A 15,802-nucleotide genomic window follows, 5' to 3' on the forward strand; every position below is an offset into this window, starting at 1 on the left:
ACGCTGAACGTCAGAGGGGAAAAAGAGATGAGATTGGGAAAGTACAAAAAATTTAGTTACAAAAAATAAACAATAATTACATGTATATGTATGTGTACATATATATATATAAGCAATCAAATTTGAATGATCACGTGTAACAATAGGGAATAAGAAAAAATCAATTTTTGTTGTATTTACACAAGAATTTACCAGATTTTGTATATAATGACGAAATATAATGAAAAAAGATAATGCGTTCTTTAAATCCAATTTCGATATTTTGTTCAAAGCTTTTAAGAAGATTGTGCACTGTTTCATCATATTTTCTTTTGTTAAAAAGTGCTTATTAACGGTTATCTATTTTTTTATCTCAATGAGGTAAACAATAATTATATAACAGTGTGATTCATCATTAATAATTTTTTAAGCGCTACCAGAGCCAAAGTGAATGTAATAAACAACGTTTACAAGCATAGATATTTATCGAATTAATTTTGTTCAGATATGTTAAAACTATAACTACATGTATATGTATATTATAAATATGAAATATATATACATATATATTACAAACAAAAAATATATACATGTAATACAAATCAATAAAAATACTACTTTTACTGTTATCTCTGATATTTAACTTCATTTCGTTTTTAATTTAGATGCTACCTCGACTATTATGAGCAATTACGAACATAGTTCATTTAAATACATTAGTCTTTAGGACTAATGTAGTAGAGCACAAGCAATATAATTTATAACATTTATTATAAATTTATATAAAAAACATAGTACTGCGTGTTATAAAAGACATTAAGAAAATTTTGAATTTTTTTAAATCGCATCTGACGTTCATCATATAAATATATACAATATATCCAACAAAGAAATTTATATTTTAATACATTTTTTTTTCATTATACTTAAAACAGTACCACTTATCTGAAAATTCATAAAACTCCTTTAAAGTCTCCTTACTAAGATCCTCAGTGACACACGGCACGTGCCAACAGTTATCACTCTTTTGTACAATCGGTAAATAGATAAAAGGGTCTTGAATGCGCATACCAGTTGCACTGAACTTGATGAAGTACTGATGGGAAAACTGCCACTTCTTAAATTTGTGTTGTAAATCTTCATTTTGTAAGGAATACTTATGTTGTCGCATTAAATCTGACGAAACAAACATTGCATTCATTCCACACGCCATAGTTGCATACAGTATGTAAGGATCATCAGCGGATCTAAAATTTGATGTATTTGTATACAAAAATTTTATTTAATGTATTATTTAAAATATAACTGTTTTATAATTGTTATACATATACATATATATACTTTTACTTTATACTATCATTATAAAGTAATCATATGCCATGATATTAATTATATCAATGTAAAAAAGTCCCATAACATCTGCGTAGATTCAATACTTACAAATTATCTATGAGGAAGACGAACGCATTTCGCTCTATGTGTTTAAATTCAGATAGCTTCCTTTGATGTTTCCGCGTCAATACGAGTACTTTTTTACCGCGTTTTTTGAAATGCTCTACTATATTGATTAGCTGTAATATAAATTACACGTACATTATATAATATTTAATAATATATTTAGTATAATAGGAAAATAGAAAAAAATCATTTTTTACAATTAAAATTTCTACATATATGAACTTATATAATGTATCGATATATTGATAAATAACCAATACAAATATTTTGATAAAAACAATATATATTACCAAATGTAATTTTGGTGCGGAAAGATTCATATAAGTTAGATTAAGTCCATCAATAACTACGTCAAAAGGTTTAGTGTTTTCAATAAATTCCTTAAATTTCAACAATTCTTTTGGATTAGTTTTATTATAGATGTCCGATCCTATAATCACTTTGTCCATCACACATTTTGCCAATTTCTGAAATTCGTCTTTACTAAATGTTATTTTGGATAAAAAATTACCGCAATGTTGACAATTTCCCCTATAAACAGAATAAATATTAAAATTTTATTTATTAACTCAAAATATTAATTTTATTCTATAGAAATACTAATCTATTTGCTTTAAAATCTTAATTTTATTTAGTAAATTCTTAAACATTATTTTTAAAAATATAATTATACTTATATAGTAATTACTAATAACTTAAAGAATTCTATCATTAATTATTAACTTTCTTTTAACTTATTATTTAAAATTACTAAGTATATTAAACTAAATCATGCTGAAATATTAAAAAAACGAACGTTTTTTTGGAGATTGTTACACGATCTGAAGACCAACCATATTTGATAGCTGTATTAGCATATGCTCTTATAATTTGATCATATGGTATTATACTGTGTTTAATCCAGAAATGAAACATCTCTTCTAGTCTATTGTTAAAAAATTTTGCATTTTCCAGCAGGCAATATTGTAGATGTGATAAGTATATATTTTTTTGTGGAATCTGTTTGCGCAACACTATATCTGTCAGTGTTTTCCATGCAATGTTGGGTTTTCCATTTCTAAATGCTGCACTAGCTAATGCAGAATATATAGCAGAGCCTGGAGAAGTGGTAATCTTCACCATTTCTATTATATCTTGCGTTTTCTCCCACTCATCTGTCAAACATAAGCTTATTATACATTCTTCAGCTGTAACGGAATCCAAATACTGATACTTCTGCATCAAATCATTGTATGTTTCTACAATTTCTATTTTATCTGCATTGGTCAAAGAATTTTGTTTCAAAATGTAGAGTTTAAGATATTTTCCAATCACTCCTGCATTCAAGGAATAATTATTTTCTCTCAAGAATTTGAAATATGCAATAGCGTTATTCACATGGAAATACTTGACACACATATCTATGATTATGGAGTCTACAATGGATGGTGTGATTTCTGTATTTTTTTGAAGAATTTTTTCTCGTATCCTTTTCCATTCTACGGTAGATAAATCACTTTTCATTTCCTCATATATATCATCTTTCGTAATTAGGGTTTCTAAGTGAACAATTTTCTTAGCACTATAGCTTTGCTTTGATAAAACATATGTATTTATATTAAACTTATAAAAATGAGACCGTAATGGTTGATATAACTTGTAAAACAGCGTCATTTATTCTACACCTAAAAATTAAATTTATTCATTAAATTTATTAAAATTATTTCATAATTTGTAAGAAATAAAGTTTGTTTAGTATATTTTATTAAAATTTGTGTCATAATATGTATTTTAAAAATAGAGATACTATTATTATACAAAAACAAAGTAATGAAAATAATAAAAAATATTTTAGAAGTCTAAGATATATATAAACTATAAATGTTATATTTATTATTAATAATGATTAAATCATTATATGATTTCATTTATTTAACATTCCTCATAATGTACACATTAGTATTCAATAAATACATCTGCAAGATAGTGTATTTATATAATGATAAATATATTTTAATTTAAATATGATTTTACTATGCAATTTAATACATAATATTAATACATTGTTCAATAATCTTACATTATTAAACAGTATCAACAAAATTTATTTCAACAATACAAACTCATTAAGATGTTACCATTAATCTTACCACACGCAAGTTAATTAACAAGAAAAAGATTCACAGTAGTGTAATAATATGATAGATATAATAAATTATAAAATTTTCATACGTAAATATACAAGTCAATTTCAAAGGCTGTTTCTTTTTTTTTCTTCGTTTCTTTTTTTATTAAAATTTTTATAATAAGAAGGAGCACACATTTCTAACCTCTCCATCCAAAACAACATCGGAAACACCGGAGGTTGAAAACGGACATGTCTGGAGACTCAGCAGAAATTGAAGAATGCTGACATATCAAGCAACCGGATTATCAATTGATGGTAAATGTCAAAATCTATTTTTAATAAATATATATACATATATATATTTATATAAAAATAAAATCTCAAAAATTATTTTTAAAAAATTAATTCTTTATATACGTAATAAACAAAACTTTTTTAACAATGGATTTTAATTAGATACATCTTTATAAATTACTTAATAGAATAATCATAACAGACTTTTTTCAAACATATGCAAATCCATCGATCCAGATAGGTCTTTAACGATGACAAGAGCTTTCCAACAAGAGACACAGATGACACAGTATAACACGGTGAATCATACGTATTTACATCCTGGTTGTTTACCAATGTTAAACAAAGATAAAATGATCATTGTGAACTTTCGCTTGTTGGAAAGCTCCCAATATATTTAGGATTGGTTGTAACTCGGCGGGGAGAACGGCTGGAATGGCAGCGGAGATGATAGGCGATGGATACGGACGTGAGACACGCGCTGATAAAGCGCAGATGCCATGCTGTCGTGTTTCGTGTGCCGCCGATCTTCGCGTGTTTGGTTAGTTCTATTTGTGCCATTCTATTTGCGCTGCTCGTAAAATTCGCTCATTTGAGATTTACGCATTGTGATACGAATTGTGTTTTCAGGAAGTGCTAACTAACGGAAAGTTGCCAACGGCATTGTCTTCTTTGTGAAGCTAAAATAAGTAATAAGTAAGTGTTGTACTCCATGCAGCTCGTGATACCAGACGGTTCACAGTATGACGTCACATGAGAATCACTAATAATTCGTATAGTAGCGCGGATTTCAAATATCCGTGTAAGTCGTTTTTATTAATTTTACTTCTTTATTATTCTTAATTTCTATTGAGAATAATATAGAATTAAAACGAATTAAATTTCTTTATAAAATGTTTTAAAATATCACAATGTAGAACAAAAACATTCTCATTTTATATTGGATGTCTTCTTTAAGCTAAAGAATTGTCAGTGTGTAAATTTTATTCGATATTTGTGCGGTTATTGATCGAATGTAAATTATATTTTTTGTCTACAAATTCTTTGTCCCAATACAGCACAGTGTCCAAAATCGGGGTATAAGACGCTGTCTGGGATTTTTATAACTTTTTACCAAAAAGACTCATTTAAATAATTTGTTATATATATTCAGTAATTTGTTATATATATAACAAAATATATGTATAGTTCGTAAATAATATATGTATAGCTTATAAATAATTTTTATAATACTAATGACTGCAATTCAGTTGAAAGAGCTATTCTTCATTATTAATAAGAGTTCAATAATTTGGAACACTCCATATATTAATTATTTTCTACGAAACACTCGAGAATTATTTTATAACAGTCATCATTTGGACCTTGATTTGGACTAATAACAACTAGCATGATTTGCACACGACGGTCTTCTCAGAATCTTATCGATATTTTTGATAATTTTACATGCACTGAATGTGTAACGAACATATATGCGCGCGTGTTCGTGGATAATTATTACAATTAAAAGGGCGCTAAATGAAGAATACATATTGAAAAATACTTATTTCTAATTATGTTTTTATGAACTGTTTAAAAATTATTTCAAGGCGATAGTAATTTAGTGTGTAGTCGGTTATTGCACGCTTTTAATCTTTTCGAAATTATCGATTTTTTTTAAATAATTTACTTGATACGCGTCGTGTGATAATTTATGTTAAACGCAAATCATCATATGTCATCTACATGACGAAAGCTTCATATCCATTATTTACATTTTGCCGTTCCTCATTGCTTGTACGATTACGATAATGACAATGCGGTTTTATATAGAAAAGTATATCATTTTATTACTATACAAATTTCCTGCATTTTCCTTGAAAGAAGAATTTAGATAATCGCGCGCGTATATATGAAAAATAACATTGAATTAATAAATTAATTTTATATATATATATATATAATACTATAAAGGTTATATATTAAAATAGATAAAATAAAAACATATTAAAAACATTAATTAAATATTATAAATGTATAAATAAATTCACGTCATAATTTATATACATATATTTATGTATGTACATATAAATTGCTATATATACAAATTATTATAATAATATAATATGGAGTTTTTCTCTCCGTTTTATATATAATCAAATAATTTATATGTTACATTACGTTTTACATTTTCTTATATAAACGGTATATTATAATAAATAAGTGGTATAACACAATGAAATATAAGTAATAGTATGAAATATTTTCAAACCTAGAATAGTCATGGAGAATTACACATCCGACTCCAGCGACTCGGATTCTACCTTAAGAACGTTGGATTTGTCCTATCTGGTATTGGACAACGAAGTACTAGATAAGCAATTCCACAATACCAAAAGTCCAGAGCAAGTGGATACCTTATTGTTGAGTCAGAATCTTCTCACAACTGTACCTGCCAATATCAATAGATTTATCAATCTGAATTTCCTCGATATCTCGAACTGTGGCCTCACGAGCTTATCGGATTTTTGGGCGAATTGTCCTTTGACCTGTTTAATTGCGAAACACAATAACCTGACCAATGATGGACTAGCGAAAGATTTTGAAAATCTCGTTAATTTAAGGGAACTCAATCTAAGTGGTAATAGACTCACGGAATTTCCTAATCAAATTTTTGATCTACCTGGATTAAAGTATCTTTATTTGGGTGGCAATCGTATCAGCGAAATTACCAAGGACATCTGGAAACTACAAGGGTAATTGAGCATTTTAACGAATTTTAATAATATTTAAGTTTTAAATAAAAATAAAATTTGTTAATTTAATTATTAGCAAATTAATAATCGGCGATTCAAAACTTAAATATGAAGAGCATGAAATAAGTTTGAAAAGCTATAATTAAATATCTTGGTATGTAATATATGCTAATAATGTGAAGAATTATGCGAGTTATATTATATAATGATATTTTGATACTATTAATTTAAATAATTGTTTGCGAGTATAATACACACATCCCATATTGTTTTATATATAAAAAATTGAATAATTAATCGACTTTGCCTAAAACATTATTAAAAAATAATATTCTGATTTGTCAAAGATTGCGAGTTTTGTCGATGGGAAACAACAGATTGATAGAGGTACCTTGTACCCTTGGTCAACTGAAGACCCTACAGGCTCTCGTACTTTGTGATAACATGCTAGAGAGTCTGCCAAGCTCAATAGCCAATTTAACGAACTTGAAGACTCTATCGCTTCACAAAAACAGATTACGGACATTGCCTACTGAGATAATAACGTTAAAATGTCTCACAGAGGTGAGTGTTACGAATAATTTACTTAATCATCCTATATTTTATACTTTTATGTTTTATATGTATATACATTTTATGTGTATGTATGTATGTACATACATATACATTTAAAGTATTGAGGTAAATTTAGTTTAACGATTTTTATTATAATGAATTAATTCGTTTAATATAATTGATTTCACAAATTTGATTTCTCTACTGCACTCTCTGCTTATTTAAATGTTTTTACTATGCAATCTTTGCGTAGCAAATTTTATAACTTTTGTAACGGACTTTTGCTAAATTAAAGTTTGTTTTGTGGAAAAAAATTTTATTCGTTTTTCGCAGTTGTCTTTACGAGATAATCCGTTGGTGGTGAGATTCGTATCTGACATGACACACAATCCACCATCGTTGTTGGAGCTAGCAGCGCGTATCATCAAGTCCAGTGATATTCGCTATGATAATGAAAGTATACCGCACAACCTAGTACAGTACCTCAATAGTGCCCACAGTTGTGTCAATCCTAAATGCAAAGGTCAGTGTGTTTCGATTAACAATAATAATTTAGACGTAATAAATCATTGCCTTGGCCAAATAATAATCGGATTCACATCGAATGTGAGAGGAGAGTGAAAAGCGTAAACGATTGTGAGAGAAAAACTTTTTGGCATTTGTAACTATAATTATTGTATATTACTATTACTATGATTATGACTATAGTATTAGTAATAATAACTATATATATGTATAATTCTATCAACCAATATGTATAGTTGGCAATCGAAAATGATTATAATTATAATTATTATAACTATAATTATAGTAATTTTTGGTTGCCAACTATATACAATATATTGGTTAAACTATACACATAGTTATTATACTATAGTAATCAATTAATCATAATCATAATTATAGTAATATGTAATTATAGTTACAAATACCGAAAAGTTTTAATCTCAGTGTAAAATTGTGCAGCAATAAAATTTAGAAAAATTCAAAATAACAAAGCGTTTTTTTAGATCAAATTTCGTAACAAAGTTAACTTTTACTTTTCTGCGCAGGTGTTTTTTTTAATAATCGCGTGGAACACATTAAATTTGTCGATTTCTGCGGCAAATATCGCTTACCACTGTTACAATACTTATGTAGCAGCAAGTGCATCGAGCCACGCGACAACAACGAGGAACCCGTCAGCGGTGCCATGATTAGAAAAGTTCTTCTCGGCTAGTGAGATCTTAAAAATATATTTCTGTAATAGGATACTGAAGATCTTGAAAATTATTTCATTACAATTATTTCCACTTCAAGGGAGATATTTCCCATTTTTTATAAGAATTTGCACTTGACCAATGATATAAAATTAAAAAATGTACATGTTTATATGGAAATAATTATATACATATAGGAATTAATAATTATATTCTATATACAAGAGTAATAAATTCTAGAATAGGTTCTGGAAAAAACTGAGGAATGAAAGTTACAACATGTAAATGTATAGATATTATGACATATTTTATATCGAATCTGCATTTTTCTTCTTTTCGTTATTAAAAATATAATACGATCACTTTTCGTTATTAAAAATATAATACGATCACTACTATTATATTAAATATAATTTTGTAAAATATAATAAGTATTTAAATACAATATAAATATTTTCTGTTGACTCTTTAGTATCATAACTTCGAAGACAGCAAAACAGAGAATAAAAAAATTTTTTTCAAAATCAATTGGAGATATAAATCCTATATTTCAGACCCTTTATTTAAAATTCTCCTTTTTCATTTTAAAACAATTTTTTTGTAAACTGGAATTACGCTACTTTCATATTATTACACATTTGCCACATAATCATGTGACTATATGTATAGAACGAGAAAACGAGTAAAAGCTAGAGCATGTGATTCATTTTGCACATGAGCTACAGTAAAATAGAATCAAAATTGAGAGAATGTTTCAAAGTAGAGAATAAATAAATTTAATTGTTTTGGAACGATCCTTTCCATTTCAAAATCAACATATTCTCATTCAAGTATTTTAAGTTTATTAAATCGCATATTCTTTATTTATTCGCTTATATATTTAGTAATATTAGAAAGCAAATTTTGGTATACAGAAAAAGATCGAGACAGCAGTTAACGTTATTATTGTTAATAGTTTATTGTTAAATAAACCACAAAATATACAATAATAATATTATTTATATATAGAGTGATTCCGCGTGATTAACGACGGGGCGGTATCGCGCGATTTCTTTTTCGCTTAAACACATTCAGAATAGTTATACTACAAGGTATTCATCATCGTCGTTGCGACTAATACGTTTTTTTGCGTCATTATGTTTCATAAAACTAAAAACAACATTCAAGAGAAAAAACGCAGAGGAGGAGTAGCGAAATAAGAATGGTAGGTAAGTGTGTGTATTTATAATTTTATATATATATATATGTATAATATATATACTCATGTATATATATAATTGTGTAAACATAGCAATCGTGTAATAAGAGTTTTACTACTTTTCACTTTTTGCTCACCGCTTACAGTACAGTACAGTACAGTACAGTGTGTGTAGTCATATATAATTAGTTACCTATACATACATATACATATTCATATATATATGCGCTTTATCTATTATATATTACATACATATATATGTATGTACATGCTTCTTTTTTTCGCTTTCTCTTTCTCTCTCTCTCTCTCTTTCAAACTTTTATTTTTTCACACATACACACACACATATACATGTGCGCATATAATCTCACACCTATTCACAACGTCGAATTAGCGTTTTTATCGTATAGGCGTGGTAGTAACTAGCACTACTCTTTACTTCTTTTTTTCTTAATCATCTTTTCATATTAATTTCATTTTATTTAACTGCGTGGTAAATATTTTTGTATCGTTTCATTCTCTTCTCTCTCTCCCTCTCTCTCTCTCTCTCTCTCTCTCTCTCTCTCTCTTTCTCTCTCTCTATATATATATATATATTAAACAATTTCTCCCTAATATCGTACATTCATGTTTTAAACGTTAAGGACTCACTGCGCCTTCGATTGAGGGTGTTACCTTGATTTATCATTATCTGCTGTTCCTGATATCATTCGGGAAAATCGTCATCTTGTTCCAACCGGGGCGCGATGTGATCTCCATCAACCAATACATTTTCTATTCACCGTCCACCACTTGCTGCTCCTGAGTCTCCTGCTCCTTCGTTTCCTTGGCATCCTTGTCCTCGTCTAAAATGCGATATTGAGGAGTGTAAAAGAGGTATAGGGTTATAAAAGAAAGAGGCGTTATTTTTATTAGAATATTTTTTTTGTATAATGTATTTCTTCTTTATGTTACGTAAATAAGTGATTATGCAGTTTGCTTCAAAATGTTAACATGCAATAATTTCTTTCTTCATCCTATTACTCTTAATTAACACAAAAATAGAAATATTAAAACAAGAGTAAAAATATGTAGAAAATACAAAAGAAATTAAATTGTTTAAAAATAATTATAAAACAAACTAAATAGAAAAATTTACATTATTTTATTATTTTAAAAAAGTTAGGTTATACAATAAACAAAATCTTTTTATACAAAATATCTTTCATCTAAAGATTGTTCTTTTTTACATTTCTATCAAAAAAAAGAGAAATAATTTGAAGAGATTGATAATTTTGCCTGAAGGTTCTATAATATTTGTATCGAATAAGAGAGTAATTGCGTATTAAATGAAACGTATTTACTAATGACTACAGTGAGATATTGATTGCTCTGTCATTAGGTCAGATCGGTTAGAACTAGTAATGTCATCAAGGATGTTGCGATGTGATAATGAAACGGATGTAATTTCTATACAGGGTATCCAAGAATTCATGAAAAATCCACTTTGTAGTATAATGAAAATAAAAGCATTATTGCGTAAGTATTATAAGTTTTAAAAATGTAAATAAATTGTAAGCATTCGTACAATTTTAAAAAATAGAGAATATTATTTTTAATTAATTCTCTAAGGATATTAATAGAACATGAATTTTTTAAATACAACTTAGACATTACAGATATCAGTACATGTATAAATAATAAAACATTGATGTGCGATTTAAATTGGATTTCAACAAAAATTTTAATTTAGTTACTAAAAAAAACATAGAACATTAAAATTTAATGAGTTACAGGAAAATTCAAAAAATACTAGAAAACCCTGTATAAAAATTATGATTAATTTGATTAGCTTTAATTTATACACGCAGTATAAGAAACAATAGAAGAAAGTTGCGAGACTTCAGCTAATATTTTAATTTTCAAACTTAATAAATTTTTAACTGGAAAAATAATTTTTGTATTATATAATAGAAGAATTATATCCAGATAGCACAAAGAATTCAAAAAGAATTCAGTGATATGTCATCAATTTTGAATTTATTTTCAGATGCAAAAAGAATTCTTATTGTATCTGAAAATGAGTTCAGAATTGATGACATATCACTGAATTCTTTTTAAACTCTCTGTGCTACCTGGGTGGTTATAATTATCAATTTTTTTTTAATTAAAAATTTAAAGCTTTTTTTTTATCCTCATAAACTTTTCTGCACACTTCTGAAGAGGATGTCCAGTAATTGAAATTCTTCGAACAAATGTTGAAATTAGATCAGACTGGATAAAAAAAAATTAAGATTATTCCTAACGTATCACTCACATCTTCATATCAAACATTCCACAACAGTATATAAATTCACGTTTACACATTGAACTTTAATAAACGGATAATAAATGAGATACAAAATGTCGTGGAAAAAATGGACGAATTAAAATGGAATTAGAAGGAAAAAGTATTCGTATGGAATTCATAAGATATATTCGTGAAATTTTGTTGAAAAATTAAAGTAAACATTAAATTAAATTAATGCATTTAATTTAATCAAAAACAAAATATGAAATAAAAATGGATATTTTTAATTCTTTTTAAATAAAACATATTTTTTTAATGTTTGCTTTTCTTCAATTTAGACAAAAAATTAAAATGTTAAAAAATTAAAAATTATTAAAAGTCTTATTTTAATAAAAAATTAAAACATACATGTACTTATAAAGTCAACATTCAAATTAATACACAACAATAAAGAGATACCAAAATATCGTATACATGTGTATGTCCCTGGCGGAAAAATTTTTATGAAAAACTACATAGATTGAAACAAGATCTTTAATTTTTCGAAGATATTCTTAGTGAGACGTAGAGTGGTGTTGTTTGTTTGAACAAGAAATTCTGTATTATTAGCTTTTACGGAATCTTTTTTGGTATTTATCTTATATCATAAAACGGACAATGCCACTCTACATTTCACTACGAAAAAATAAAATTTTCTAAGATCCTGTCTCAAGACTTGTCTATGCAGTTTTACTTTTTCGTCAAAAATTTTTTCCGCCAGGGGTACATATTGAAAGATAATTAAACTTTTCGAATTTAGGTTTATTTTAATTAATTTGTTGGTTGCGCTTAAAATTATTTAATTTATTTTCAACAATTCCCTCTTTCTCATCCATTTTTATTCGTGTCCAATTTATAAATCCATTAAAGACCATAGTGTTACATTAAGAACTTAGTTAAAGACTGTTTTTATAATATAATATTTCATTACAATTGCTTTCACTTTTTATGCCACAATATTTTGAACAATTTACCATTATATATCTTTAAACATTTTTTTACATTTGAAAACAAGATATTAAAAATAATTGATACGAAAACGTCATTTGTTACTAAATTTATTTTATTTGCAGTAAAATTTGTATCTTAAAAATGATATTGGTCGTTAATGGATTAACGTAATATACACATTACATTAAGTTCTTACACGATATGTCATTTTAGGAAAATAGAAGTTAAGAAAGATTGGTCATTATCGATATATCATAATTACATTATTTAGCGTTCTTTTTACCTTATGCAGATATATAACACATTATACGATGCAGAACAATATTACATACACGTTGGCAATACCCAAATATAAAATATATTTTACAATATATTATATTAGTGCAAAAATATTCACCGAATAAAATTTAGAACGAAATAACAGTTTCAAGAAAAATACTCTTATTAATTAAAATAATCATATATTATAAACTTTAATGTTTTACCCTTTTTCGCATATTTAAAAATTTTGAATTTAGACTTTTAACTCGTAACTTAATCTTTTGCACTAATTTAATACTCATAAACACACTCGCGCGGATACACACATATACATATATATTTTACATATTAAATTAGTTTATTGTTTATCTCTTTACAATTGTTACATATTTGATCCGTTACATCTTGTAAAGTGTAAACACTGATGCTAGGATAAAAAGAAAACTTAACGAATAAGTCTATTATAAAATGAGAAGAATATATTATTTAAGATTCTTATTTCCTCTCTCTCATTGCAATTACATAATATTGATTTATAACATTAAAAATGAAAAATTACATAAATTTTTCCTTGTATCGTATACCGAGATAAATTAGTTCTTTCACAAATTATTCCTTATTGTTTGATAGATTTGCGTGAATAAGTAGTATTAAAAAATATATCAATTATCTTTTCTTAAATTATTAAATAGCTGTAAATCTTGATTAATTATCGTATAAGATTCCTTTTCACTGGAAACTTATTGAAAATAATATATGCAATTTGTGAATTATACTTGCATTTACTAATAGAACAAGGAATTTCCTGAATACATCTTATTAATCTATATTATCAAATGTATTACATAACATACAAAAGACCTATTTATTTTAATGTAATATTACAAAGTCAACATAATTTGTTATTGTTACCATCACAATTCAATACATACAAGAAATAAAAATCTTAAAGGCAAATTTTTCTCTAATATTTCTTTTTCGCACTCTTCCTTTATAACACTGATGTGTTTTTATTTACCACTACCATTAAAATATTAATTAATTTGCATATGTGTATATATATATATATATGCTCATATATATGAATTTAATTCTATATATTATATTCTATTTATATTTATATTATTAATCTAATAATAGTACTATATAATATATACGCATATATTATAATTTTATTATTAGACTAATTGAAAGATTCGTTCATTATTTCTTCTCTCTATATGGCTCCTTATATTAATAAACAAGAAAACAAAATGAATGAACGATCGATATTCGGTATTTATATGGAGTTTTAATATTTTACACATTTTTCTTTCTCAGATCGACAATCACATCAAAAAAGATTTATGATCATTTAATGTCTTATAAAATATTGTATTAGATAATACATTAGATATAAAATAATATATTACAAAATATAAAATACAAAATCTCCCTTTCCCGTTTGTCTGAATATACCTATCCCACTGTGTGCTACTTGGATAAACTTTTCACAGATGATAAAGAAAAGACACGCTGAGACAAGACGTGAAAGGAATTAATTAAAACAAAAAAATCGATGAATGTTTATTAATAATAATAATGATAAATAATTAACAGCATATCTATGTCCAAGAAACGATATTCGATACTTTTATTAAGATTTCTTTTACACCTAAATTTCTGATTGATTGCTTCTTCAGTATTTCTCTCGGTAGTTTTATAACTCATTCGAAAGAAATAGAGTCTATTTGTATCAATTGCACTCTGTAATGTACTTTATTTAAAAATAAAACAGATATACATATCTAGTTTTCGAAGAGGAGTACAAAAAACGATTTATGAAAGATGCAACTAAAATGAAGAGACTTTGAGATAAATACCGGAGTAATTTTGTCCAATTTAAATTTCAATTATTTAAATATCTTTTATGTAAGAAATATTTCGTATTACGTATCAATATGATAATACGAAGAATTCGAGCCTTTACGTCGAGCCAGTCATCTCTTTTAGTGAGGATGTATAAGTGCACTATTCAAAACGATATTAGAAAATAATTATTTCAAAATATATAACTATAATTAGAAAATTATTTAATATTTTTAAAATTGCTTCTGATATCTCTAAATTGATATCTTTAATTTATTTTTAGAATGTATTTATATATTTTGCGCAATATTTTAATTTTCGAAATCTTATAACTTTTGTAATGTTATTTGTTTTTAATTGTACAAAACAATGTAATTCAAATTTGAACACGGCGAAAACGTGAATTTCACTTTTCTATCTTGTTCGCAACTTTTTACAAAAAATATATTTTCCTTTTTTCAAAACCGGAAAATACGTTCCGAAGAACGAATTTTTTTCGTAAAATTAAAAAAAAGAGTTGATGTTTAAAACCGAAGGATGAAGTACTAATAAAAAAGAAAAAAAGATGACAGAATTAATGACTAAAAAATTTAATTTTAATATATATACAACATCGATAAAACTCTAACCTTTGAACATTAACATCTAGTTCTTATATATCATTCATCCTTTCTTCATATCTTTTTTTACCTCATTTCGTTTACCTTTGGTTTCTTCTCCTGGAAGAAGAACCGAACTTAAATATTATCTTTTGTAACGCAATAATATGCTGTACATGTTAAAATAAAATAACTAAACTGTCTCGGAACGCGACTGCGACGAATATCAATTTATTTTTCAATTTTTAGATTTAGAAAATCATGTTATTAATTTTATTTATATTAATTTTCTGCAGTTTGTAGAAATCAT

At 26.3% G+C, this 15,802-nt stretch overlaps 3 protein-coding genes across 6 annotated transcripts in view; 1 reads left to right on the forward strand and 2 right to left on the reverse strand.

Annotated features, from left to right (window-relative positions):
- Positions 1-871: 871 nt before the first annotated feature.
- On the reverse strand, positions 872-3,094 carry mldr (mitochondrial ribonuclease P catalytic subunit). The gene is made up of 4 exons (XM_018522016.1): positions 2,234-3,094; positions 1,728-1,968; positions 1,420-1,550; positions 872-1,226 (listed from the first exon to the last, which is right to left on the reverse strand). The coding sequence occupies exons 1-4, from the start codon at positions 3,088-3,090 to the stop codon at positions 881-883; spliced, it is 1,575 nt and encodes a 524-aa protein (XP_018377518.1). The 5' UTR covers positions 3,091-3,094; the 3' UTR covers positions 872-880.
- A 1,096-nt stretch (positions 3,095-4,190) lies between these two features.
- On the forward strand, positions 4,191-8,446 carry LOC108770438 (leucine-rich repeat-containing protein 58). 3 transcript variants are annotated; one of them, XM_018522025.1, is made up of 6 exons: positions 4,191-4,379; positions 4,469-4,534; positions 6,094-6,573; positions 6,921-7,137; positions 7,462-7,651; positions 8,181-8,446. In XM_018522025.1, exons 3-6 carry the CDS (start codon positions 6,101-6,103, stop codon positions 8,345-8,347), a joined length of 1,047 nt encoding a protein of 348 aa, XP_018377527.1. In that variant the 5' UTR covers positions 4,191-4,379; positions 4,469-4,534; positions 6,094-6,100; the 3' UTR covers positions 8,348-8,446. The 3 variants fall into 3 exon arrangements, with proteins under 3 accessions (XP_018377527.1, XP_018377528.1, XP_018377529.1); XM_018522026.1 differs by having other exon boundaries at positions 4,191-4,534; XM_018522027.1 differs by lacking the exons at positions 4,191-4,379; positions 4,469-4,534 and adding an exon at positions 4,600-4,640.
- A 1,624-nt stretch (positions 8,447-10,070) lies between these two features.
- LOC108770436 (glycogen synthase kinase-3 beta) overlaps positions 10,071-15,802 on the reverse strand; it is a 53,830-nt gene continuing 48,098 nt past the window's right edge. For both annotated transcript variants that reach the window (XM_018522020.1, XM_018522018.1), the window contains one exon: positions 10,071-10,370. In XM_018522020.1, the coding sequence (XP_018377522.1) occupies positions 10,300-10,370 (71 nt within the window). In that variant the 3' untranslated portion in view covers positions 10,071-10,299. The remainder of the gene's footprint in view (positions 10,371-15,802) is intronic.

The sequence above is a fragment of the Trachymyrmex cornetzi genome, unplaced genomic scaffold (assembly GCF_001594075.2).
Source record: "Trachymyrmex cornetzi isolate Tcor2-1 unplaced genomic scaffold, Tcor1.1 scaffold127, whole genome shotgun sequence".
NCBI classification, from domain to species: Eukaryota; Metazoa; Arthropoda; class Insecta; order Hymenoptera; family Formicidae; genus Trachymyrmex; species Trachymyrmex cornetzi.

Excerpts from the sequence above, each read along its gene's own strand:
- mldr (XM_018522016.1), bottom strand. The coding sequence starts at position 3,090 with ATGACGCTGTTTTACAAGTTATATCAACCATTACGGTCTCATTTTTAT. Across the intron at positions 1,969-2,233 it reads GTAACAATCTCCAAAAAAAC|GGGAAATTGTCAACATTGCG; the intron begins GTTCGTTTTTTT and ends TTCTGTTTATAG. Across the intron at positions 1,227-1,419 it reads GTCTTCCTCATAGATAATTT|ATCCGCTGATGATCCTTACA; the intron begins GTAAGTATTGAA and ends ATCAAATTTTAG.
- LOC108770438 (XM_018522026.1), top strand. The coding sequence starts at position 6,101 with ATGGAGAATTACACATCCGACTCCAGCGACTCGGATTCTACCTTAAGA. Across the intron at positions 6,574-6,920 it reads GACATCTGGAAACTACAAGG|ATTGCGAGTTTTGTCGATGG; the intron begins GTAATTGAGCAT and ends GATTTGTCAAAG. Across the intron at positions 7,652-8,180 it reads TGTCAATCCTAAATGCAAAG|GTGTTTTTTTTAATAATCGC; the intron begins GTCAGTGTGTTT and ends TTTTCTGCGCAG.